This window comes from Lasioglossum baleicum, chromosome 1 (assembly GCF_051020765.1).
Source record: "Lasioglossum baleicum chromosome 1, iyLasBale1, whole genome shotgun sequence".
Taxonomy (NCBI): domain Eukaryota; kingdom Metazoa; phylum Arthropoda; class Insecta; order Hymenoptera; family Halictidae; genus Lasioglossum; species Lasioglossum baleicum.
In genome coordinates, this window is record NC_134929.1 from 8274774 (window position 1) to 8301323 (window position 26550).

At 39.5% G+C, this 26550-nt stretch overlaps 3 protein-coding genes and 1 long non-coding RNA gene across 6 annotated transcripts in view; 2 read left to right on the plus strand and 2 right to left on the minus strand.

Annotated features, from left to right (window-relative positions):
* Positions 1-8: 8 nt before the first annotated feature.
* Positions 9-1942, plus strand: LOC143215315 (sperm flagellar protein 1). The gene is made up of 3 exons (XM_076437367.1): positions 9-1217; positions 1292-1579; positions 1662-1942. The coding sequence occupies exons 1-3, from the start codon at positions 1106-1108 to the stop codon at positions 1940-1942; spliced, it is 681 nt and encodes a 226-aa protein (XP_076293482.1). The 5' UTR covers positions 9-1105.
* A 29-nt stretch (positions 1943-1971) lies between these two features.
* On the minus strand, positions 1972-2888 carry Lsm3 (U6 snRNA-associated Sm-like protein LSm3). Its single transcript, XM_076437379.1, has 3 exons — positions 2670-2888; positions 2491-2598; positions 1972-2420 (listed from the first exon to the last, which is right to left on the minus strand). The coding sequence occupies exons 1-3, from the start codon at positions 2688-2690 to the stop codon at positions 2238-2240; spliced, it is 312 nt and encodes a 103-aa protein (XP_076293494.1). The 5' UTR covers positions 2691-2888; the 3' UTR covers positions 1972-2237.
* Positions 2889-3865: 977 nt separating this feature from the next.
* Positions 3866-26550, plus strand: part of Scar (wiskott-Aldrich syndrome protein family member 3 SCAR) — a 59974-nt gene continuing 37289 nt past the window's right edge. The window contains exon 1 of one of the 3 annotated variants that reach the window (XM_076437119.1): positions 3866-4800. The gene's annotated coding sequence lies outside the window, so the exon portion shown is untranslated. The remainder of the gene's footprint in view (positions 4801-26550) is intronic. The other 2 variants (XM_076437125.1, XM_076437143.1) reach the window with 2 other exon arrangements.
* Positions 11480-21865, minus strand: LOC143215327 (uncharacterized). Its single transcript, XR_013010349.1, has 2 exons — positions 17880-21865; positions 11480-17254 (listed from the first exon to the last, which is right to left on the minus strand). It is a non-coding gene; the product is annotated as an uncharacterized LOC143215327 (long non-coding RNA).

Sequence of the window (26550 nt, forward strand, 5' to 3'; positions counted from 1 at the left end):
ACATGGTAAAGAAACATGACAGCTGCGATTCCGCAACACTTGTTGCATGTCGAAGCCGTGGCGCTCTCAAAAATTTAATTGGAGGGAAAACCTATTACCAGTACCAACTTAGGGGATGAAAATCGAAATAGTATTCGAAAAACTTGAACCGGCTACTTTATAAATGTTCTGACAAAAAGTCCCTTTATTTTTCGAAAAAGTTCTAAAGTATTCTAACAAATTGAACTAGTCATTTTATAAATATTTAATGTCTAATAAAATAATATATGGTCTGTACAAAAATTAATAACGCAGTCTCGTTGTTTTATCGAACGAAAAATATTTTATTGTGCGTCTACTTAGGGGATGAAAACTGCAATTTTATTGTGAAAAACTGATTTGGCTATGTTTAATAAATGTTTAATATATCAACTACTCAGTAATCCTGACTAAAGTGAATTATAACGGCCTTTGCATCGTTTTTATTGAATTATAGATTTTATGTTTACTAAACTCAGCAGTGAATTTTTCAAACCATTATTTTAGAGGTCACAACCGCGGGACATAAACAATGTAAAAAGGAAGTCTATTGGTCTGTGGAAATAATTAAAATGATGCATTATTTAGAAGAACAATTAAAAACATGATAGATGTGATCTATTGAATATTGTGTATATTTTAAAATACTACCAACTAATTCTCGCAGAATGTCATTCAATTTTCTGTTTTTGGTACTTTCTCTTTTTCTATATTTTTTCTACTATTTTAATGTATATAAAATTAGAACAATTTTGTTTGGAAGAATATCGAATAAAGTTTAATTGTGCATGTCCGATGTAATATATCCAAAAGCGTCTCTCATTTCATTTACATCAGTTACTCCGTCTGGTGTAATGATGCTAGTGATATTTACAAAACAAACAGTTCGAAACACACGAGACCAGCGTGAAGTTACATTCGCACACAGTAAAACGTCCAGCACAGCCTTCGTTATTTTATTAATAAAATTTGGCAATTCGAAGATTGGCGAAATGTAATATTTTACAAGGATATGACGTCATTCGTAAATTTTGTTGTATAAAGAAGTCATTTTGTATATTATTTTCGTGGATATTCAAATAGAAACATGAGTGTGGCATCGGAAACTAACGATAATCTCGAGGAAATTTACAATTGGATCGAGCAAATGACGTTTTCAAAACCGAAGAAGAACCTTGCTCGAGATTTCTCCGACGCAGGTACAAGAAAATTATATTTCTCACGCAACAAGATCATATCTTTTCAACTTTTATAAATACATGCTGTATTTTAGTTTTTATGGCGGAATTGTTAAAAAAATATTATCCTAGACACGTTGATATACACAATTATATATCTGGGAATAGCATTGCCAAAAAGGTAGAAAATTGGTGTACTCTGAATCGTAAGGTTTTGTCTAAACTAAATATGAAACTAAAGAAAGAAGTGATTGGTCAATTAGCTAATGCGAAACCGGGAGTTATCGAGAATGTCTTGAGCGAATTGAGGATAAAAATTTTAAGAGATTGTAACGCGGATAGAGCCGATCTATATTCGACATACGAGGATACTGAGAAAGCAGGTAGGTGATAAAATCGTAAAAGAAAAAATGTGTGCTACACAGAGAAACTGGTTTGTCATGAATTTTGTTTTTCCATAAACAGAGATTGTTAAGTCGGTACTCGACCTCGAGGAGGTCGCGAATAAAACTGTTCCACGTCACGTGTTTGTTCGGCTAAAGCAAGAATTACAAGAAAAGAACGATACTATCGACGCCCTTCAACAAAAAGTAACTCATCTCGAATCTTTAATGAAGTTCAAAGATCAAAGGATAACAGATCTGACTGCACAAATACCAAAACCAGCAGATTATTCTACTACTCCAAGACCTGACAATTTAATTCTTACTAATAACTCAACTTTAAAACCACGAGCTAAAACATAATCATTCAAATAAACTAGAACTTCTCAAAGTAATGCAGTACAAACATTTTTATCATTTTCATTTCAATTTTTTAACTTGTATACTTGTTTTAATACAATCTCAAATTTATTTTTGTTTCTCTATATTTATACCTTTGTCACAAACTCTTATTGATAGTACTTGTTTTGTTTTTTAATCTCATATCACATTTTCTTTCAGCGCTGATACAAAAAAGTGGTAGTATTATAGTAACATTAAGTGTAAATCTATATTATACGTTTGTAACGTTTACAAATATCATATACGAGTTGAAAGTTTATATCGGAGCCCTCATGCTAGGTGGAGAAACCAATATTACACCGTCACCACGAACGAATAACATAGATATATTCCTCTTCGTGGTACGATAAACCTCCTCATACGTTTCTTCATCGATTTCTACTGTAGTTACAGTTTCTTCTGCTTCTCCCAACACCATATTCAAATGTTGATCATAAGCCTGAAATTAACATTATTTATACATACAAATGACTTACACATATATTTTTAGTACATAGTAAAATATTTACGTGTAATCTCCCTCTGAGTTCTCTTTCGTTCCTCATTTTAACATAAATACGTTCGTCGAGACTCAATCTTATAAGATCTAAAGGTTCCTTAACATTTATCGCAGGGACCTAAAACAAAATTGTATGTTAGGTTATAATAGGTTAGATTCAAGTTTATCACAACAAATAAATGTCCTTACTTGCTCCGCTTCATCAGCCATGATGAAAATAAATCGTTCCCAAATAACAAATTTATTTACAATTTGTCAATAAATCCGAAATATGGCACTGCAAGTTTACAAAACAATAAACAGCACATTTATCTGTCGTGCAATGTTCACTAAAACATCGCGCGGTGTCATTCGAATAAATTCGTAAAAGACTCCATTTTATCATCGTTTACAGAGCATCCTAGTAAGTGGCGCCACGAGTTAGGGTCATTGGAAAACATTACATTACATTGTGACAATAATTTATTAACCAATAGATCGTAACAATTTCTTCCAACAATATTCCAAAACTTTTCGTGACGAATAGGCTTGAAAATACATATACGATTCACAAGTTCAAAGTAACTCTGTTCATCAATGTGACCTTGATTTTTTGCTAAAAATTTAATGCGAAATTTTATATATGGATGTTTGTATACGTCTAAATACCATTTAGCTTTCGTTACATATGGTTCATTTATCGTTAATTTCGTTTTAAATTTGTTAGTTTTTTAAAAACAAATTTTTTCATTTTTCGTGAAATCTGTTAATTTCTTTTTAAATTTATTGATTCATACAAAGTTAATGAATTGGTAATTGTACTTTTAAATAAGCTTTTTTGATGTACATCTTGGTATTAAATAAAATTTTTATTTGATTTGATCTTTTTAAAAAAACTTACTTAGAAATACTTTATTTGTAGAAAGTTGACATTGATTTTCAAAAGGGTGAACCTCTATCACAGAAAGTGTGCTGTATTTCCTATAGAATACGAAATGAAATTAAAGTGATAAAAATAATAAAAATTGTCTGAATCGATTGCAAGAAATGGAAACTAAATTGAATGTTATATCTTCCCTTAATGATTTTAATAGAGAAGAAATCATATATTGACATATTCAACATTTAAAATTTTTCAATAATTTTGCTATAAATGCGTGGAGTCTAGTGATTACGGTTCTAGGCTCAGGTAATCAATAGGATCAGTAAACAACAACGGTTGCTTAAAAATGAAAATTGTCCTACTCCAGCATCTAAATATTTCCAACGACGCGTGCAGGATTTCCTTTCAGCGTCAAAGAATTTGATTTTCCAATTTTGCTGCACCGTGGAGAATTTCAATTCTGGCGGGCGTTAATTCCCGGCGATGCCACACCGGGGGGCGAGCGCTGGCGAGGAACGATGGGAATCAGCGTAGCTTGATGTACATATTGCTAGAGCGAGCGGCCGCGAGGGAGTGTACAACGCCATTTTCTCGATTCGCGGGTGAAGTCGGGTGAAGACGGTGCATGAATCATTCGCGGGGCGTATTTGCACGTTTCTGTTGCACGACGATCGGGACCAGGGGCTGTCCGCGGGCCCTAGCGCGTTGATCGGTGTTATGCGCGGACACGCGGGCAGCTGTGCGGTGGATATGGTGAGTTCCGAGAGATCGAAGCGCTCCCGGGAGACGTGACGTCTTGTCAGTTGGCCTTTTCCCATTCCCCCTTCTCGGTGAGCTCCCGCAGGGATGGCTCGTGCAGAGTTGTCGTTCATGATAACGTAACGGAGAGACACCGGACTACGACCGACAACCACGACGACCGTTTACGCATCGAGAAGCCGTGTTCCGATCGCGCACGATTCACGTGGAATTAAAACGGTTCGAGAGAGACACCGGGGATCGCAGAACATTTCAGTTCGAGCCAATGGGCGGAGGTTTAGGGCGGCACATGGCTGTTGGGGCGCCGGTTCTGCAGGGGGTGGTTTTCCCAACGGCTAGCTCGCACTAACTGGGAAATATTTCCTCCGGTTTCTCCTCTTACCTATCCCTAAATCAAAATTGTGTGCGATCGCAGTTCGACCGGTCACGGTTCGAGTAACAAGTTTCCAGTGACAGTGGTAAGAGAAGCACTCCGTTATATGTCTCGGTCTTCTCGTCCGAGTGGAGAGAAGCTGCCGCCGCGCCGGAGAGTATTCCGTCTTTCGCGGATCACGCGTGTCTCTCGTGTGTTCAACGATCTGTAGTTTGTGCACGGAAAGATCGGCGACCAAGGGACGACTGTGATCGCCGACAATCTCTCTGGGAAGATACGTTACCCGCGGTGTTCGCGAGCTGCGAACCAGGTCTAACGAGTAAACCGTAAGTTCTACTTTTCATGGCTATCCTTTATTTTCTCTGTATTCGCCTGTGTATGCGAACCGCCGTTTGACCTTCAATGATTTATCAATGGACCGTTAGATCGTACGGAACGTGTATGCGTCAGCATTATCGATCGACCACTGTTGACACTGCTTCTCCTTCTTTTTTTTGGTGCGTTTGTCGCCTTTTGTATTTGAATGTGTGATTTATATCGGTGATTTTTGTGCGCGTATCGCATCGCGATTCTAATGGAACGCGTAGGTGTGAAGTAGGGGCTTCGCCGGGGGTATAATATGAGGGGAGGGAGGGGTTTAAGGTTGGTTCCATTGATACGAACTTTACCTTGAATTTATCACATCTCTCGGCGCGCGTCTTTCGTGATCTCGTGCCGCATGCCGCTTAGCGATTAAAATCCGCCGTGACATTCATGCGCCAATTAACCCGGTCCGACGTTTCGACCTTGTTGACATTTTAAACGTTTTCTGCACACCGTCGCACCGCCGAGAAATCCGATATAGGGAACTTACCTCGTCGGTTAGCTGCTAATCCTAGGATCATCTTTTCCCGATAGGTCTTCCCCGGCGTGCGTGTCGCGTTCTACCGCTTCGCGAATTCGTTTTGCGCAGCGTATAAGGTAGCATTCATAATTCGGTCGTTTGATCAAATTTACGATGCGCAATTAGCCGCTAGGCACTGGTTTTAATAAGGCGACGGTGATCGATAACGAGAGCCTCTGTATCGGTACAGACCTCGGGTTAGAAACTCCGGTTGCAGCAAAATGTAATCGAATTAATGAATAATGATTATGGTTACCGAGCACCGCGCAATCATTGCGGTGGTGCTTTATGATAGTTCGAGATGGGAATGATTACGGTCGTGGGAATCGGTGGTTTTTCCAGTGATAGTCATTAGGGTTGGCAACGACGGTCGCGATAAACATCGGAAACTAATAATCATTGCAAGTAGGCGTAATCGTTGATAGTCTTGTCTGTAATGAATATTAAAAATCATTGATATCGTGATCGTAATAAGGAGTATTAATCAAAGTTATTGTGATTATTAGAGTGCGGATTTTATGCATTTATGACAAAAATGGGTACGTACAGTTTAAAGCAGTGGACATATTAAAAAGATTTAAGGACACCAATGTATTAGTTTCAGCTGAATAAAAAAAACAAGCTTAATAACAATTTTTGATTTGGCTCCTGTGTCTTGCAATCAACGCAAACATTTTTTATTTTGCATAAACATACGCAGTCTAGTGATTATTACTGTAATTAGGCGTTAAATTCAATTTTAAATATGTACAGTCATTGTTGAAATCGTTAATCATCATCGTAATAATTACCAAAATTATTGTTGGAGCTATTGCTGTTTTCAGTCATTATGATGACAATCATTGACATCGTTGGTAGTTCTTTCGATCATCGCGAATATAAAAAATTATTCAATTTTAAGCATGTACACGCAATTCATCATTGAAATCATTAATCATCATTATGATAATGATTGAAATCAACGATTAGATCACTACGCCATTGTCAGTCATTATGGTGACAATCATGAATGGATTGCGGATCTTTATGCAAAATGAAAAATGTCTACGTCGATTCCAAGACACAGAGGTTACATAAAAATTTCTTTCTTGTTTTAATTATTATATTGAACTGAAACTAATACGTTGATGTTCTTAAATTTTTTAAATATGTCCACTGCTTTAAACTGTACGTACCAATTTTGGTTATAAAATCCGCAGTCTAATCACGAATCATTCTGAGGATAAACATTAACACGAAGATAATCAATAAAAGTGTTAATCGATATTATAGCAGTAACTGGGGTGACTCATTATTACCACTACTATAATTAGAATTATGTAATCAACAGGAGTTTATATAATGGAGGAATAACAGGAGGAATTAATAATTATTAAAAATTATTTTTATCTTGTTTCGTAATGATTAACAACACTAGAATTTATTGATTATTCTGTTGAACATGAAATGCTCTTAAGACGTGCAAGTAGTACATTGATAAATTAATTTAACGAATTTGAGGTGAAGGCTTGATAACAAGGTGCAAAGAAGATTAATTAAAGAAGCACGCCCCGCGCACTAATTATTCCACGCGTACGAACTACTTCTCCCGCAACAAACTAGACTCCCGTGAAGTTGGGTTTTCTCACTATTGTACACCGTGCCGCCATTGTTCGCGATACTTTTTCTGTGCCACTATTGGGAAGGTAAACAGATTCGCCGACGCGACGTATCGTGTACGCGATCGCCGAGCGAAAAAATTAAAATTTTAAATAATAATTCGAGCTTCGAGTACATTGTAACGTACATACAGACGTAATAAATACCTCGTACAATTCAGAATGTTATTATTCGTGCCGGTAACAAAGAAACTGCATGAACTCACAGGAATCTGGAAAATTAGAACACAGAGTGATTTTCGGAACAAACGTTGTAAACTAGGCCTGGGCAACACGCGGCCCGCCGGGCGATTTTATGTTTCCATTGAAAATTTTGTTTCTCGTTGTATGTATACAAAAATATTAAGTAAATGAAAATTTGCATGTGTCATTGTTATAATGCGACGTATAACAATAAAGTTTTATTCATTTTGTACTTGTATCACATTTTTTAAAAGCATGTTTACCTAAAGTGCGACCCGCTGTAACGTTACGCGTCATCAAAGTGGCCCGTGAAACCATTTGGGTTGATCAGGCCTGTTGTAAACCTTGGCTGAGATCATTCTAACAATTGTGTAAGCGAAAAATATGAATCCGATTCGTAGAATCCGTGCAATAGTTTCATTGTTTACTACTATGTCAAGTTGTTGCGTAAGAACAATTATAATATAGAAAACACGTGTAATTGTTGATTCTTTGCACTCGAGATTATTTTAGCACATCAAGACATTTGCTGCGATCTGGAATATTTACATACTAAATAATTTTTTAAATTTTATGCACCGATAGTACACGTTAAACTATCCATTCACAAAATGTTACGGCAAGGGGTTAATTATAATAAAAAAAAGAGTTGACATTGTGAGAACCGTCCACGAATAAATCGCAATGGCGTAAACATCCGCAGCGGCGCATTTCGTGAACGGCATCGAGAAGGCCGAACCGCTGAAAGGGAAAAATCGTATACTATCGAGCGAACCGAGGCGTACACTCGAACACGTGTTCGAGCACGCGACCCGTGCGGGAGAACGAATTTAAAATAACTGCGCGCGTTTTATGGGTGGAGTACCCGTCGAGATATTTCTTTATTCATGAGTGCAAACGACGAGGCACCGCGCGGCGCGCATTAATCCTTTAAAATCGTCAAGGCTCGAACGCGTTCCGGCCAGAGAGAGAGAGAGAGCGTATGTTCGACGGCGTATCCGAGAAATTGCATCCGCGATGCATTTATGCATATGGCACCCGTGGACGACGCGATTTCCCTCTTCGGAGCCGTTTGTTTTATCGGTGAAACGATTAAGATTGAAGAGACCGATGATAACTCGCGCGGTCTCGTTTCTACCCCCCACTCCTCGGATAAAAAACCTGCTCGCTTTCCGCACATGCCTTTACACTGTATTTACAACCCTAAACGCGTATCGACGGACGCATTATGCTCTCGTGTCGTGCTACGATTGTGTTCCTCCCTGGTATTTTGGAAGATCTTCGGAGAGAGGCGTCGCAAGATGCTTTTAGTTTGATAGTGTTCAAAACAAAATGCTTCTTTAGTAGTTGTTTCCTAGATCGTGTAGTTCTACTATTTTTCTGTGACCTTGCTGAAAAAGGACAGACGTGTGGAGGTCCCGCAGTGGACGGGGTATTCCTTTTTCTTAGACCGTGCAGTTCCCGGTTTTTTTTAGATCTAATATGTACTGTACTTCTATAACCTGTGTACAATGGGTTTAAGGGCACAAGGGTAGAGAAACCAGTTACTATAAAACAAGTTCAAAGTTATTTTAATACGATACAATATGCAATTTAGTCTATATAAATAACTAATTAATTTTAAATATTCTCAATGGGTGAAATTGATTTGCAAAAGGGTGATGTGCAAAATCTATATCATTTCGATGTACAAAAGCACCCAAGAATAAACGAAACTGTATTTACAATTGAAAAACTATGCATTCCATCCCGTTCTCCGAAATGGCACTAAATGGAACTCGAGGACGTATCGTATTCATTCGATTGAGGATGCGATGGAATATAAATGTCGTGACGCGACTAAATGGGGACGGTTGGATTTGTTTAATCGTGTTGTGTGAAGCAACAAATTCCATCACGCTCCCGTGTTTTTCGCAGCTCCGGCAACCCTCTTTCACTCGATTCAGTTCCCGATTCGCTTTCACACACTCGAAAGTCTATTATACTGATTTGGTGCGTGGCGTGTTAAAGCAACGGACGTCACGAGTTCATATTAACCAGTGATTTACGGCACGTAACATGGTAACCGAATAATAATAGCTACCCTGTCCTTCGGTGATTCACAATATATCGTACAGCATCGTTCAGAAGCGTTGGGACATTTATCGAGTGTAACGTAAACTTCAACACACCGTCACGGAATTATTGAAAGTAATTAATATCGTCCATGGATCGTCGGTGATTGATGGATTAATAGTAATTCGTGGTAACGGCAGTGTTGCGAACTGTTAATGGAATGTAACACGACAGATGTTTATAAATTAGGCTCTGCAAGCAATCGAGAAGCTACAGTCAATTTACACAGAACCACAGTATTGTTTACAAGAGTAAAATTTTTTTTAAACAGTATAGCATGAAGTGAAAATTCACTAATTTGTAGATATACAAGGTAGCACGTAAAACTAGACACCGAAATATTTTATTTAGTTCAACAGCCGAAAATATGTACAGTGAGTGTAAAAAGTATTCGTACGCCCTTTAAAATAGAATAACCTTTTTATAATTGTACCAATCGACCTGATTTTTTATAATCAACTAGAAGCATTGGTTTACGAAACGATATGCAGAAAAGATTTTACAAAAATTATGATTTACAAGGTTACGTGCAAAAATAAAAAAGGCATTTTTTAAAACTTTTTTATTTGGGCCATTAAAGAAAATTTAAAATATCTGTTTTGTAGATCTATGTTCTTTATAGACATGTTAAAAATTTCATCGAAATCGAATGACGCAGGAAAAAACAATCGAAAGATGTACGATTCTGATCAAAAGTCGTGGAAAACTACGATTTTCACCATTTTTAACCGCTTGTAGCTCGTGTGCATGTTAATCGATATCGATGAACTTTTCAGCATGTGTGTAACTACTATATGTAGATCTACAAAGCATATATTTTAAATTTTCTTGAATGGGGGGCTCCAATAAAAAAGTTTTATAAATGCCTTTTTTATTTTTGCACGTAACCTTGTAAATTATAATTATTTGGAAAATCTTTTTTGCATATCATTTCGTAAACCAATGCTTCTAATTGATTATAAAAAATCAGGTCGTTTGGTACAATTATAAAAAAGTTGTTCTATTTTAAAGGGCGTACGAATGCTTTTTACACTTATACTGCACTAAAATATGAAATCTTTTTTTGTATAAATATTTGTATATACATATTTTTAAACCTAATCTCAGAGAAGAACGGGTTCTTTCCCGAAAATAATTTTACAGTTTCCTAGAGTTACTTTCGCAGGTTTAATATTTCCGAAAATATGTTGCAATATTTCCTTGCCAGTTTCGCTTGAAAGCGAGGAGAAACGCAGCAAGAAGGGTCGAAATTGCTTTTAACATGATTGATTTCTATAGCAAAGGAAAGCTAGTGCAAGGAAAGGTGACGCTACTCCTTTGAAGTTAGGTTCAATAATAGTAGGTAAGTAAAAAGCGAGGCAGAGGTAAGGTAAAACAGAGAAAATAGAAAATACCTTCGAAGTACTTGTAATTTCGTTTAAGTCAGCGGAAGGAACGAAGTTGATCATCACTTGGCTCTGCTGCTTGAATATTACTTTATATTCAGGCGAGATTGAATTTCAGTGCAGTTTAAAGCAACCTAACGAAATATTCAAATAAATCGCGGAGGCTGGATTGCTGAGATATGAAATAAAAATTTAAAATGGACATTGGCTACGCAAAATGAAAATTTTTCATCCGAGACATTCAAACGAACTTAGTTTTTGAGAATAATTCGTATCTTACAATTTAATGGGAAATCAAAGGATGTTTTATTGCAATTTTTGGAATTTTTACTGGGGAATAATTTATAGGTTTTGTTAGTATATATTTTAGAATTGGCTAGACTTGAATAACACAATGGAGTTTCACCACGGCGATTGGTATTCGTATAGTGATATAACTCTTACTTTCTATCGTTCGAGGAGATGATCCATCGCGATGCGATTCCACATGCTCACGGTTTGTAGCTAGAAACGATTAACCTTTCGCTTCGGGTCGAGTTGACGCACCTAAGGCTGAATTAATTTTTTCATTTAGCTTAGAAACATTCTATTTATTATTCAATGCAATAGGAGGTAACTGTAACGATCATTGAAATAATAAAAGTGATTTCACGAAAATATAATTGTATGAATATCTTTAGTAGAGCCCGTATTACAATAGGAGCCGCACAAAGTCTAAATAAAATCAATCTTCTCATTTGTATAAGGGACCATGTACCATATTTACGTTAATCAAGAAAATAAAGTAGTCAAAATTAACTTCAATTTTATAACACGGGGTCACACGTGATCAAGCCTCCAAATTGGATTTAATAGGCACAAATATTCCTCAGTTAATACCAATCGAAGGGGGACACTATTTTGGGGTTACGAATATTGATCTCCAGATAGATATATGCTCACACTAAATATATAATTCCAGTTCCTCGTGGGAAATTATTAACGATAAAGTAACTCGCGACGTGTCATGAGACGCGGTGCCAACGCTATAATCGAATAAAACTAATTTTAGCGACGAGGATCTAATAGATAAACCATTTCGAATTTCAGAATAGTCATAAATGCATAAAGTGCGCAGTCTAAGAGCTAGTTTTTATTTAATTTGTTGTAATTTTCCCATGCCTTTTTTTCTGATCTCATTTATACTCGTACTTATATCAAATGATCATGAAATTTAATTTCGACAGCCATGTTGCTTAAATAGACGAAATAAAATATTGTAACCATCGCTGTGAAACAAACGCTTCTCAAACGAGACAAACTAACTTCCCACTAATTAATGGCCCGCATTTAATAACCAGACAGCTGGCAAAGCCGACGGTGCGGTTAGTAATCGTGCGGATCACATTTTCGGGTCTCGGCCGGGCTTTTCTCAGGATTTTGGCGCGTGCGGCTCGGAAAATCGTGCGACGAGAAACAAGAATGGAACAGGTGCGCTCTGCACGATGCGAATGTTGACCCTTCGCAGGCTGTTTACGACGTAACGGTGCACCGGCAAATGGTACAAGAATAGTTGTTGAAGGTACGGTTGAGCGATTGGCCGCGGAATCCAGCGTGTTCGCGACCCGGCCAGCCGCCGGCTCTCGCTACTTTCTATTTTTCAAGAAAAACCGCGTCGCATTGTCGGGCCCGCGACTACGTCGGTCGTGCAACGGTCATGCAACGGTCGTGACAGTTCCCCTTTCCTTGCCGCCGGAATACCGAGACGTAACGGGGGGGAACAATTCACTTGTTAACGGCAGAAGTCGCTGTGCCACGATCCGCCGAAGTGCATTGCGCAATCGACGCGTTTGCATCGCTATTCCCTACACTTCGGAAACGAAATGTTCCGAGGAAGGATCTCGTAAACATTTTATGACATGCACTTCCTGTAACGTGAGAGCAAATTGTTTCACTGGTGAATTTTCAATTCTTGCCAATTACAAACACGTTCCTTGCCGGTCCGATTTTTGGAGACTTTACGATTTTACGGTTAAATAAACTTTCTTTTGACGTATGCCTTACAATTTTTCAATAGTACAAAACCGAGAATCAAGAAACGAGTGTAGAGTTTAATATGCATTAGACAACGAAGCAATAAATTAAAAATTTTGAGGAATTATTTTAACAAACTTGTATGGTTCGTTTTTCAATGAGAATTCAAAGAGGTTTGTACGGAAAGTTGTGAACGTGCGAATTCGATTATGGGTCAAGAAAGCAGCTGGAAAACCCTCGGGTCCGTGCTGTTTCTTGGATCGTGCAGTTCTACTATTTTTTGGTGGCCTCGCCGAAAAATAAACCGTCAATTAAACCACTAAACCTACCACTACCGATCAAATTGATCGATCCCAGTTTTTTTATTTGACAATTATTGAAATAATGAAATTATGATCGTATAGATATCTTTAGTAGAGCACGTATTACAATAGGAGCCGCACAAAGTCTAAATAAAATCAATCTTTTTCAATCGTTTAGTGTTAAACCACTAAATACAGCGTTTAGTGTTATTATAATCAGAAAAATGCTACAAGTAAGCCGGTCAAAGTCCCATAAAAAAATAATTAAAACTAAGCACGAGCTCTGGGCCCCTCGTGGAGCCTGCCCCGCAATTTCCTTAGATCGTGGTTCAGAGAAAATTAAAAGAATAGTTTAAAATTAGTACCTATATATAATGCAAGTGCAAGGCGAACGTATGGAGTTGATGTTTAATTTTCAGTAGGACTGACAAAATCGAAGCAGTAACTTTCGGTGGAAGGATCAGCGGTGGCATCGCCGGAGGAAAATGGCGGCTATCGATTTATACTGTTTACCGCTATCGCCTCGTTCGATGTAATTGTTAATTAGCGAGTTAGCCGAGCGTTCAGCCTCGTTCGCTCGCCCGGCACCGCTCCTGTTGCTTCTTCGGCGCAGTTTCTTCTTTCTTGTTCAGTATACAAGCGGTTGGATTTCTTCGCGACGATCCGGTGTCACACCAGCCCGACAACTTTTTCCCTCCTCGCGCCACAATTTTCGAGTGTGCGTCGCTCGACCACTGGTCGCCTTTCAAATAAATATTATATTGCGCGACTACATCGAAAAAGCAATTTATTCCAAACTAGGCGAAACAGTTTAAGTTAATGTAACCCGTAGTTGTTTTTGTGCTGACCTAATAGTTTTGAATAACAGGGGTAAGTCGATTCATAACGCGGGATAAGAATGCGGATGTAATGTAAAGAAGATCGTTCCAAAGCAGCAATTGCGTATAATTTATGGAAAAAATTCTCCGCGCAACTGTTCCGATCCGTGACCTGATTTAAGAAAGACATTTAAATGAGACGAAATCATTCCGTGCTTTATTTATAAAATGTTCTATTATATATTTTCCATATTCAATTGCATCGTTCGCATATGCATTGTAGATTCGAATGGATGTGTGAAATAATTTATGAGAGGAGGGTTTATATCGAATAAAAATGATGAAGATAATAAAATACCGTATGTGTATATTGCAGATAATGTACGCGTGCTAAAGTATTATATATAATTGTGAGAGTGTGTTTCTCTCGAAGTTCAAGACCCCTTTCAGCTTTTGTTGAGCTGACAATCATTAACATTTAATGCGCGCGAGCGTCCTTGAATTTTCCCCCGACGAGGATAAAAGACAGAAGGGAACTCACTCATAATAGAATCTAGAATGATCATTTGACCGGTTCCAGGCAAAGAAAGAAAAAACCGGTCGCACCATCGCCATTGCTACCCTGAAACCTTGGCAACGTAAGCACGTTGCAAGAATGTTGCTCGCAATGTTCTTTAATCGTGAAGGTTTTGACCAAAAAAGAGTACCAAATGGATATTGTTATCCATTCATGGTGTTTGAACAACAATTTCATTTCTTTTGGCGCTTGTTTTAATTGTTTTCTATTCATTTTAATGTGTTCTATTTCGATCCATATACAAAGTTATTCTAATAAAAATTGTAATAGGAAAATTAAGATTATTTAATTAATGTTTCATGTTCATGAATCACTGTAAACTGTAACGCCTCAGAACGCATCTTTTGCAAGTTAAATTTAACGTGCCGATAACGTGTTATCGTTAAAAACACCTCCACTGTGAACTGTTTCATTGTCTTATTCCGTGAATTGTTTTCATAAATCATTAAGCTAATTAGTACGATATACAATCGAGTATATGCGACGCAACATGCACACGTAATCCAATTCATTCAGAATTTATCGAGGCGTTCGTTACGAATATAAAATGCCTCTCAATTCTTCGATTTTCCAACTGTGTAATTCCTACTTAAATGTAGAGTCGGTAATCAATTTTTAATTTCCTCATTACTGTCGATTTTTGTGGCTGTTCACATCGTTGCTATACATTTTCGTGAGAAACATTCACTTTCTGGCCATTCGTTTTCATTGCAATCTGTGTACGTACAGAGATGAGAAATGTACCCGCCTCCGCCACGGTGTCTTTGCCCTGTATTAAATTAGCAGAAGATGCTATTACGTGCCGGTTACACAATATTCTGCGCGGAATAATACCTGACCGCGTTTTCAGTCGTCCGCTATCCAAGAAATCGGGTCACAGCGTCAGACACGTTTCGAAGATTCACCTTGCACTATGCATGTAACCACTTGCTGACTTTATTCTAATTTTAATTTTACACATTGACTCGGTTCATTACCGAAATGTTTGGCTCAAACAATAAAAACTTGTTCGCTTAATCCCTCGCGAGGCATACTCTGAAGTGGGGTTATTCAAAAGGCTTTGCAATTTTGCGCTACAACATAACTTACAGCTGCAGAGTACATTTACATTTACAATAAAATATATAAATTTAATATCAACTACTTTACTATCTCTTCTTAAGGATTAAAACGAAGTGGAAGGATGAAATTGCGGTTTGTGACTTCCATTTTCCCGTCTAGGCTGGCGAGTTTCTTATCAGGATAGCTGTTTGCAACAGGATTCGCAGTACTATATCATAGCGGACTTACCAAGTTCAGGGACCATGTGATCACGCCCAGGACCACTCCCCTATGTTACTCATACTTGTATATGGGGGACATAACTCAAGGGGGTGAATTCGAGCGTCCACGTGGCGCAACCCTCGTTTCCACTTGCGCTTAGACGTCAATCTCCCCGATACAGGACGAATTAGCAACCAGCCAATGAGAAAAGGACGTTTCAAGATCCCACTCACGAGAGATTAGCTCAGAAATATTCATGCAAACTGCCCTAAAAAACGAAGGGGTGAGCTTCCTTACAAAATTGTTGTCTTCGGAATATTCACAGATCGAGATCCATTAAATATTTTTAATTGGTTAAGTCTGAACATATCGTGTTTTAATATTACACTTATCAATGAACGCCTATACAATTCACATCGTTCGCAACAAGATGAAATTTGATTCATTAAATGTCCGCTCGAAGGCCTCTTTTTCCGTGACAATTAATCTCAATTCACACGGCACATTTGTTCCGCGAGTAATACCAGCGGCGGCTTTAAATACTGCTGCGTAAGAATTGATTTCATTAGCGGATCGAATAGAGTATATCGTACACGGGGCAGATCGAACGTTCCGAGCGGTTAGAGTCGAACAAGAGCCGATAACTAGCGAGCCAAACCGTTTACTCACCGTCATTCCTTGAAAGTGAAAAGTGCCAGTAAATTGTCTGTCACTGTGCGAGTCTTGTCCGAGTAGCATTGAGACCAATTTTAATATCAAGGCGACTGCCTCCCAGCATGGGGAAAAATTGCCTCTCGATTTCCTGCTGTTAGCCAATAGCGTGATCACATGACCAACCATGCTTCAAACTGCTTCCTGACTCGTGTGTCTGCTACCGCTATTATGCTAACAACAGACGGTTCTAACATGAAAATATGAAAAAACTGTATTAACCAAAGTTCTTCAGTGTAAAGAGGACCACAATATGGCAATGACAGCTTTTTTTTAGACGAAAGAGTTTCGGAGATTTCAAGGTCACCTTCATCTTTTTTTAATAAAAACATGTATTTCTCTATGCACTATTCTTTTAACTTATTGTTTGTGCTTATTCTATTAACCTGTGTATGTCGAGAAATGATTTATTTGAGGGATTAATATTGTTAATAAGATGTTAGATGTTAATTTTTGCGATTTCCATCAACAGCTGACCGCCGGCCATCCTTGACTGTAGCTTCGAGTGATCGAGGTCTATTACAAAATGCAGTTTATACACGTGCCGATTGCATGTTCCGGCTAATCTATGTCCATGTAATCAAGAACCGGCAGCTGCGACCGATGAAATCTATTTCTCTCTCTGTCTCGCGAGCAAGGAGATCCACAATGGTCGCATTCTCGTTTTCAATTCTTATTGGTACTCGGGCCCCGACGAAACCGCGAGTACTCGGCGTTCATTATACGCAAGAAGGATTAATCTAGATGGTATCGTGCCGCTGATGTTTCAAGTTTCAGCGCTGCAAAGTGGCGTAAATGATTGGCAAGAGGCTCGTTCAAACCGGCGAGGCGGCGTTTTAGCAAATCCTCTAACCGAAAACTCCGGCGCGAGACTGAAAAGAAAACGCCCTCGTTTAATTCACCGTGAACCATAATTTCACAAGTATTGAACAGAGCATGTTTGCCACTTGGAACATGGGAAGAATCGTATCACTTGTTTCGCACAATTAATTTAATGAATATTTCGTGGAGATTACACCACTACGGTAATTATCGGAGTGATTATACATAGACTGTGGGTTATTATGAGAAAACACGGTCTTGATCGAAGAGAAACCGTCGGGTCCGTTCTGTTTCTTAGATCGTGTAGTTCTACTATTTTTTCTTTTATAGAACTGATTGAATTTGGTAGAACACTTGTATAATTATGCCCACAATTATGAAAATGGTCTAAGTCTTCTTGTTTCGAGATATTCAAAGGAAAAGGATATTAACACTAACGGTTCGTTTTTGACAATATCGTAAAAATCACATTGAATCGATTAATAAACTCATTAAATTTTTAATTTTGACTTAGACCACTTTCATAATTACAGGTGCAATTATCCCCCGGTCTATTTATCGTATTGCGAGACGATCCTCAATAAACGGTACCGTTAAGAGGAAGGTAAAAATTAGTGCCGGCATCTATGTTGCAAAATGATTAGTGACTCAGTCTAATATGGTATTGCCACTGACCTAGATTAAACTGGTTAATCGCAGCACATACGCTAGCTATGCATCCCAGCATGTTGCTGCAGCCGCAGCACTGACATCAGCTTTTGTAATCTGTGCTTCTATGATCGGCGGATCGATGATGCAGCTGCAATCATGCAGCTCAATAACAGAAGCGTCTGTCGAACGTTGCGTAGCACTTTCGTGTTGACCTGGCAGCTAGCCAGTCCTTTCCTCACCTTTTCTGTCTCTGTTTCCTTGACAACAGTCCAACATACAGCATATCATACATGTACAGTCAGTTGGAGAGCTTCTTGTAATAACAATTTCATCTTCAAGAGGTAATTTTTCATTTCATCTTTACCAAACTCGCTGGCTACTTAGAAATATGGAACTGGTTTTCGGATATAGCTTAGCGTTTGGAATACTGCTCTCAGAGTATCGGCAGTACCATCCCAATGATTACTTCCCGTAGAAAAATGACGAATCTAATCATATTCCAAGCGAAATTGCAATGTCCGACGCTTTTGCTTGCACGCGATTCATTTTTCTTCCTCGTCATTCTCGCTCTCCCTTCATCCTACCTGCTCAATCCAGTTTCTTCATTTTTCCTTCCGCAGTACCCTCGAGATCATCGCGCCAAATGAGATACTCCAACCGTTCTCTCTCTCTTTTTCTCTCTCTCTTTTCCCTTCGTTTATCTTTACATTCCACCCCCGGCGCATCAGTTTCGCGAGACGTCGCGCGAAGCTCGCGTGTTTGCATTAATTCGGCTAATGGGTTGACTTACTGTTACGGCAAAAACTGTGTGCGAAATTGTAAAAACTCATTTCCCATAAAATATTTCACTCTTACTCTTACTCTAAATGCATAAAATCCGCAGCATAGTTTCGACATTGTTACTATCCGAATGTAAAAGCGAACAATTTTCCGAGAAACCGTAATTTCGCAGGTCATTTTTAAAAGTTGTAGAGAATTAAATTTCCAATCGCAAAGGTGGTCTCAGATTTTTCCTAAAAGCTACAGCTGTTTGAAAAGTCGGTAAACCAAAAAGTTTAAGAAAAACGCATACTTTTTGTGTTATAACTTCTAAACTATGCAACCAACACAATCGGACCAGTGGCCATTTGAAAGAACTCGACGAGCTGAATTAAATAAGTACCTCAAATTGAATATTGGTGCTACCAGTCAAAAGTTATAAGCAGAAACGTGCCCAGAAAAGGGCAAAAAGTCGTCTCTGGTCACTAATGACGTCACAACTTTCGAACGAATGGACTTTTTCGAATGCGGATTGTCCTAAACCCTTCCCGAAGAAACGCTGCGTCTAATGGCTCAAACCCTAGCTTCCTACGTTCAGCAGTTTCGGAGATCTTAGATTATGAACAAACAAACATTTACATTTTTATTTATATAGATAGATAGGTAATCAGGTTTTTAAAAATCTTCTCTTATTCGAGATATCCGATCGAACGATTCGTTCAGAGAGTGGACTTTGATTCAGTTCGTCCACATTCGTCGTGAAAAATGTAAGCTTGCAGAAACTTCCGTAGCCGAGTAATAAACATTGAAGTGGTCGGAACTCCTCCGTCAGCAGCGTGCATTGGAGCTGGAAATTGTACTCGTCGCGAACCGTGTAACGTGTAATTCACACTATTTTTACGTTTAACAATAGCGGGCCGCGTTTCGAACGCAGCCGCGCAACGATACATTATAGGTTTCCAATATCGGCTAGCTTATCGGCCTATGACATAACGGCAGAGCAGGAAAATCGTTTTCTGGGCATCGTTCTAGAAATCACGTTCGCATTACGTCCCTTCCATATTTTCAGAATTTTATGTTAAAATAAAATTTGAAACATTCACTTCCATTTCACAGCTTATTGTTACAGTGTACATGCCTTATAGTATTTTACCAGAAATGCAAAACTGCTGTTTCTTATTTTTATACATAAAATATTGTGGTTATTAACAGCAAATATTATCAGCAATTTTGACTTCACCCGAAAATTGGTAAACTTCCACAATGATAAATTGAATGATTATGTCTTGAAAAAGCTCTGTCTCAACATTCAAAGAGAAATATGCATTTCCGAGATCAATACAGAAGAAAAGATTGTTCGAAAATGTGTTAGAAATTTTATAAACGCAGTTGGCATACAATGCCAAAATTGCATTTATTTAGATTTCGTACAAGTTTTATTTAAATATGTACTTCAATGGGAAAGTTCACTAAAATAATTTCTCAGGAAAACATTTATAACTTTAATATATTTCTAAAAAAAAACAAATCAGGAGCAAATCATTTCGACTCATCCGATAGATCCAGTGTTAATTTTAATATATAGTAAATTTTATATGTTATTTTGTTGTATTATGATGCAATAAAAACAAAAAGTGATAACAAAATTGAGGAAGCTAATTGAAGGTAAATTTATAAAAATGTTTAGTAATTAAAATAGTACCTTGAAAATGGTAATACATGCTCCATGGTGCCCGTGGTCGCGGCACGCCGCGATCATTTCTGCGGCTGTTTATTATGCCACATCGTTGCGTTAATAAATGCTTCCTAGCCGGTCGCTGTTATTTTGCAACGAGCACGGCTTGTATGGTTGCACCTTAATCCACGTGTCCGGCCGATGCTGAAGACCCTCAATCGCAATTAAGGTTTATGGGAGAAGCTGATGCCGCTGCATGCAAACCGAGCAGTCGTTAACTCAACCTGTATGCCGACTGCGCTTTTATAAATCGCGCGCCGAACATCATTCAGCAGGAACGCGCTCGAACGTTAATACGGCTTGTTTCATGCTCGATAAAAACCGATCGCACACCTCTCCGCGAACGATAACGGGAAACGCTTACGCTGATTACGATCGCCGAGGAAAAGAAAACGGTTCGGCGTGCGCGTTCAGGGAATCTTTTGATACGGGACCCGGATTCATCGCGTTTCATGGTTTTATTTCACTGCTACTGATCCCGGTAACTGGAACGCGGCTTTATCCTGGTGAAACTGCAAAGAAATCATGTACCAGCGACAATCTAAATGGTATCACGTATCTCTCTGGAAAACGTTTAATCCTTCACGTTCTAAATTGCGTTCAATTTATCTTCTACCGGTAGTATCGTTCTAGAACATCACATTCGATCCGAGAAGTACTTGACATCCTCGAAACATTGCTTATATTTAAGCTATGATAATGTCGTAAAAAATTATGATTTATCCTAAAATATTTTTCATGATGTTCCCGAGTCTGTGAAAACTTTGAACCTTTTTTTCCATCACTGGAACCACCACATATTCAAAGATTGAAGCTTCCTCTTTTAACGACACCTTAAAAATTATGAAATCTTGAAATCTGTGGCAGCCTTATTTACGAGAAATTTTTTTTAGAGTTTTTATAGAAGCTTCAATTTGTAGCATTTTTAAGGAAACGGTTCTCCAGTTCCTGGTCTGCTTCGTCATTATTTTGATCGTTTAATCTCGAATATGGCGTAAACCGATTCATTTCCATCGTAATCGCGTTCTCGAACGTGAAATCGTTTGGGCCAGGAATATTTTTGCGGCAGTCCGTGGGCAGAGGTTTCCCGAAACTGCGTCACACACGCGATTGCGAACGCGTTTATCGTTATCGGTTCGCCAGGCACATCCTACGATCCACCAATTTCGGTAAGAGAGGCCGCGATAAGACGTCGCCTTTGCGCGACGTTAATTTATCGGTAAACGAGACGCGATGAATCAGCCCGTCGGATAAAGTCGTCGCCGCACTGGTTCCGTTCAAGGTGCGCTTTACACATGTCGATAAGTGGTCAGACTGGTCGTAGACTTCGCGGCGTGGGTGGATACCTTGACGTTGATCGAGCCCCGTGGAAAAACGGTCTCTCGAATCGGTTTTTCCCGATGCACAGTATGTACTCTGATAACCCAATTCTTCTGGCGAAAATTCGAAATTTTATCATCATTTTCTCAAACTTGGTGATTAGTAGACTGCGGATTTTATGCATTTATAACAAAAAGGGGTGCGTACAATTTAAAACAGTGGACATATTTAAAAGATTTAACGCCACCAGTGTACAAGTCACACCTTGATAAGATAATTAAAAGAAGAAATAAATTTCTAGTCGACTCCTGTGTCTCTGGCAATCACAGCAAACATTTTTATTTTGCATAAAGATCCGCAGTCTAGTGAGTTTTCTAGGCCGCTGATAACGAATCTGACACGAAAAATAAAAAATTCAAGACGGCAGCTTCAATATGATGCTTCTTTTATTTATTCACGTAATTATTATTAGTTCAAGTAATTTGTAATTATTATAATGTAGAATTATTTCAAGTAATTACTAAACCAATACTTCTCTATATATATAATTATCCAATTTTTAAAAACTTATTCTGTTAGCTGTATCGCTGCTAATATGCGAAGTTGTTCAAAGTATCGATTTTTAGGATACAGTCAAAAATAAAATAATTCCAATTATTGATCGTAAATGTTGACTATCAAATTTATAGATGCTTCCGGCGCTACCGCTTCGATCAATTACTAATTAAACAGTCAAAAATGATCGAAATCGGAGGGTAGCTAGTTCCGAAGTTTCATCTTCCCGATGGCAACGGAGCTTTGTTGGAAAATCGGGAAACCGACGATTATGAAGACCCGGTGCGCGCCGAGGGTTAATTTTGGTAACCGGCCAGAGTCGTTGACCTTGTGCAGTTTACTATGGGACGGGTGCACCTTGCTATTGTGGCAGATTCGCGAACTGCTCGGCGGAACGCTGCCTCCTAACGTTGCGACTTTCGGAGGCCCTGAAACATATTGCTCTCTGGCGTAATGGAAAGAAACTGTCTGCTTTCAACTTTCTAGTGAAGTAGCTTCTCGCTCGGAACATTTCGAAAAATTGTTTTTTGCCATTAAGAAAAGTGTAACTTTTCGTTTCTGCCTCGTAGCACGTGTAGAGAGGACTTTTAGCTCCGAAAGTTTAGAAAACCAGCTTTCTAATCAAATACTTTCTACAAAGATCACTTCTAACAATTATTGCAGCGGACTTTACGGAAGAACTTTGTGAACCTTAATGTAAAGATTTTTTAAATACATCATCCGTATTACTGTTCGGGGTTTTCACGTCTTGATTTCTATGCTTAAATCGCTATTAAATGAATTGTTATGGGTATAATTAGGCTCAGTAAAATGGCCATTTGGTAAACTGTTGATTGTGCTCATCTCGGGCGTTTTGATCGTATCTCGCAAGACAATCATGAAATTGTCAACAATGCGATTAGCACATAATGCGAGGACATTATTTTGAATTGCGGCAGAATTTCCCAAGCAATTATCAGACACTAAAAACCGTCTAGCAGTGTATCAACACCTGTCGCGAGTGCGTGACACCTTTCCTTTTCAGCGACGCTTCCGCTAATCATCCCGATCCGACCGGGTTGCTCCGCGCGGCGCACTAATTGCGGCTTTGCCGCATCCGTCGATCAATGCTCCAGTAGTCAGTCACTCGGTGCGCAATAAAACGGAGAAGAGTCTGACATTATTGCGGGACGACGGCTACCATCATCCCTTCGGGGGCTCCCTTTTTCCCCCCGACGGACTTGGCAAAGGCCACTCGGCCGCCTCTCTCGTTGATGATGTTTTTGCATCGGCCAACGACCGGGCACGAATCTCGTGGCGGAAACGGTCTCTTGCTCTTTCGAACCGTTCCGCCGTGAACAGCGATGTCGGCTGCTCCCCGGGATTAAATTTGTCCTGCGTTTTGTTACACCGTTCGTCCACTGTCGCAGGAGCGAATGGGCCGAGATTCGCGGCGCGAAGTCGTTACAACGCTCAAACTCTCACCAAAACGAAGAAAAATTAAAGACGTACCGTGACTAATAAATTTATAAACATTCGGCAGAGTCAGTATGGTGTGCTGACGTCCCTGGAGGGTTAAAGATCAATCTGGTCCGCATACCTAACAGATGGCTCACAGAGTCGTCGAATGGATTCCACTCCTTCTACACGATCAATGGTTCCTTGTGTCAACCGTACACATTCTTCGCGAATATTGAATAAACAGTTTGCACACCGTTTTATTCGACTTGCTCCTGATTTTCGTCTCACGAGCTATTGTCCCCATCTGTGCCACGAATTTTGATCGACCCTGTATGTCGTTCGGTATAGTCACTCCTCTGGGACAATCTGAACTCGATGCACTTCACAGAAAAATCCCTCGGACATATTGCCTGGAGGAAGGAAGAGATAATGGAGTTCGCAAACTTTGTTGCCTGTGTTGATCAGCTGTTACAGCATTTCCCTAGGCTACTGTCCTAGCTTCCTGGAGATCTGCAGTGGCAAAACCATGAATTCTACAGCGAAAGAGAGAAGGATAGTCTCCTATCGTCGATACTGGAGTCGACGAAGGGATAAAATGTAGCGCGCAGCCTCCCCTAAAGAGCTCTTGTTGTCCACATCGGTGTTACAATTGTTGCTGCCTGGAAATGGACCTCTGACGGCCCGAGGTGTGCTTTAGCTCGGCTCCCCAAGGCGTTTCCAAAGTCACTACGCTTGTCCATCGCGGGTAGCCGTTGACGGTGGTCCCTGATGCATAAGACCAGTCCACGGTAGCGTGTCCACGAGGTCGACGTCTTCTTACACAGCATGACAAACGTTACCCGATATCTTACGCCACCGTCCGCGAATTCTTCACGGTTTTGTTCGCCTACCTTTGAACTCTTTCAACGGTATCGTTGCGCGGGGGACTTCTGCCTTTTGTCCCTTTGACGCGCTGAAACGTCCATTCGCGAGTTTCCATTCCGGTCGCTTCTGACCGCCTCCAGCACACCCGCTTCCACTTCCTTTTTTTTTCCTTTTTCGTTCTTTGTCCGAGCAATCGGGGAAGAAGCGGCCGCGGAGACAAGTTTCTTTATGAATTGGATTGACTGCTGTTCGCTGCTGCATACCGGACAAGCGGAGACTGCTTGTAGCAAGGTCTCCGAGCCAGTCGATGAAAAATCTCGGAGATTCTTTGCTCCTGAAGAGAACCGAGAATTTCAGAATGTTGGCGTGTTCTTTTTAACATCTTCAAATTATTCAAGAGAGAATTCAATTTTTATTCGGCTCCTGCTGCTTGCAGTTGATGATTGTACCATACAGTGGCGCGTTATAACTTGTTGGGGCCTTGGGCAAAGCAGAATTTCGGAATTTCCAAAAGAAGTTTGCCGGTCCCTGCCATAGATTATAAACTATTATACCTAATATTTTGAATTTCGTGGTTTCAAAAGGTTTTTATCTGAGAGAAAGAAAAAGGTTTTGTTGTAATTTTCCCCAAAAAAACGGGCTGCTGGAACACAGTGCAGCGCGAGTAGCGATCGAACCGAGTATTAGAGTTTCATGTTTGTGTTTAAAACGGTGCTTTCAGTGTCGCCCCACCCTATTGTCTTCCGCGCAAGCATGGTTGACCAGTCAATCGAACGTAGGCAGAAAATTGACCGTGGCAACCCGGACACTCAAGTGCTTAAGTGCCGGCGACTCGGTACGTAGTACGTAGGGTCCGGGGCTAACTTGACCCTACGATCGCGCACCGTCCACCTTCACTGTATAATTCCCCGCTTAAGCGGATCTACCACATGCGTGGACGTTTCCGGTCGGTCTCACGTAACGTGGTATCGAGCGTGCACGCGAACGACCGAGCGAATGTCGCAGGCAGAAAATCCGCAAAGATAACACACGGACAGCAGTGGACAGTGCCGTACTCCGCGGTATCCGAATCGACGCGGTTAATCGAGGGAATCGAATGTCACGAACCGGTTACAGATTGGTTAACCTTGCTGTCCTCCTGCGGAACACCGAAAGAAACGTGTCCGACTACGCTCGTCGAGATAGTGCGGTTTAGGATCATGCTACCGTACCCGGAGTAACACTATACCAAAAAGCAACGTCACGTCGTTGTCGCCTTTTCTGTTCGTGATAGACTTAGGTCAATGGGACTTGCTCTACCACGGATTCGTTCGCGTGCAACCCGACGAACAATTTATTGGAAGAACTGCGGCACTACTCCTGTTTCCCACTATTTGTTGCCTTTGTTTCTGAAAGCCGTCTGTGCCGGACGTTTTCTCGCTTTTTGCCGTGGGAAGCTGCGCGACACGCCAGATCGAATTCTGAATCTGTATCACACGACTTATTCTGCTGAGCATCGCCAGATTAAGGACGTGTTCTCCTTTCCTGGATTGCAAGGGTGCGAGATGCGTCTTCTCGTTTCTCGATAGTGCGAAGATGGGCTTTAAAAGTCCTACACTGAGAAAAAAATCCTGTCGAAACGAAAAAAATATATGTTGATTCAATAAGATGTACTATTGAATAGTGCCAATATCATATGAACTTATTTTAATATTTAATACTATTGAATTTCAATAGCAAAACTCATTCCCGCCAATCATATAAGCGAATAGCTTGACATCAATGTTTTCAAACAAATAAGATATGGCCTCAAACCAATTCCAGTATAAATCAATACATTTCTCAAATTTTTTTTAACAACATATCTGATTGAAGGAAAAAGAGAAATATTACGAATAATAATGTACGGTATTGAATCGAATAATATTTTCAATCATTTCATGATAGACAATTCAAATACATCACGATTTGCTTCTAAATTGCATACTATTGAAAGGAATACATTGATATTCATCGAAGTAAAAAAATTACAATAACACGCGT

Bases quoted from the DNA above. Each gene is read 5' to 3' on its own strand.
- LOC143215315 (XM_076437367.1), top strand. From the start codon at position 1,106: ATGAGTGTGGCATCGGAAACTAACGATAATCTCGAGGAAATTTACAAT. The intron at 1,218-1,291 runs GTACAAGAAAAT...GCTGTATTTTAG, and splicing joins TCGAGATTTCTCCGACGCAG to TTTTTATGGCGGAATTGTTA. The intron at 1,580-1,661 runs GTAGGTGATAAA...TTCCATAAACAG, and splicing joins CGAGGATACTGAGAAAGCAG to AGATTGTTAAGTCGGTACTC.
- Lsm3 (XM_076437379.1), bottom strand. From the start codon at position 2,690: ATGGCTGATGAAGCGGAGCAA. The intron at 2,599-2,669 runs GTAAGGACATTT...ATTTTGTTTTAG, and splicing joins TGGCTGATGAAGCGGAGCAA to GTCCCTGCGATAAATGTTAA. The intron at 2,421-2,490 runs GTAAATATTTTA...TGTTAATTTCAG, and splicing joins AACTCAGAGGGAGATTACAC to GCTTATGATCAACATTTGAA.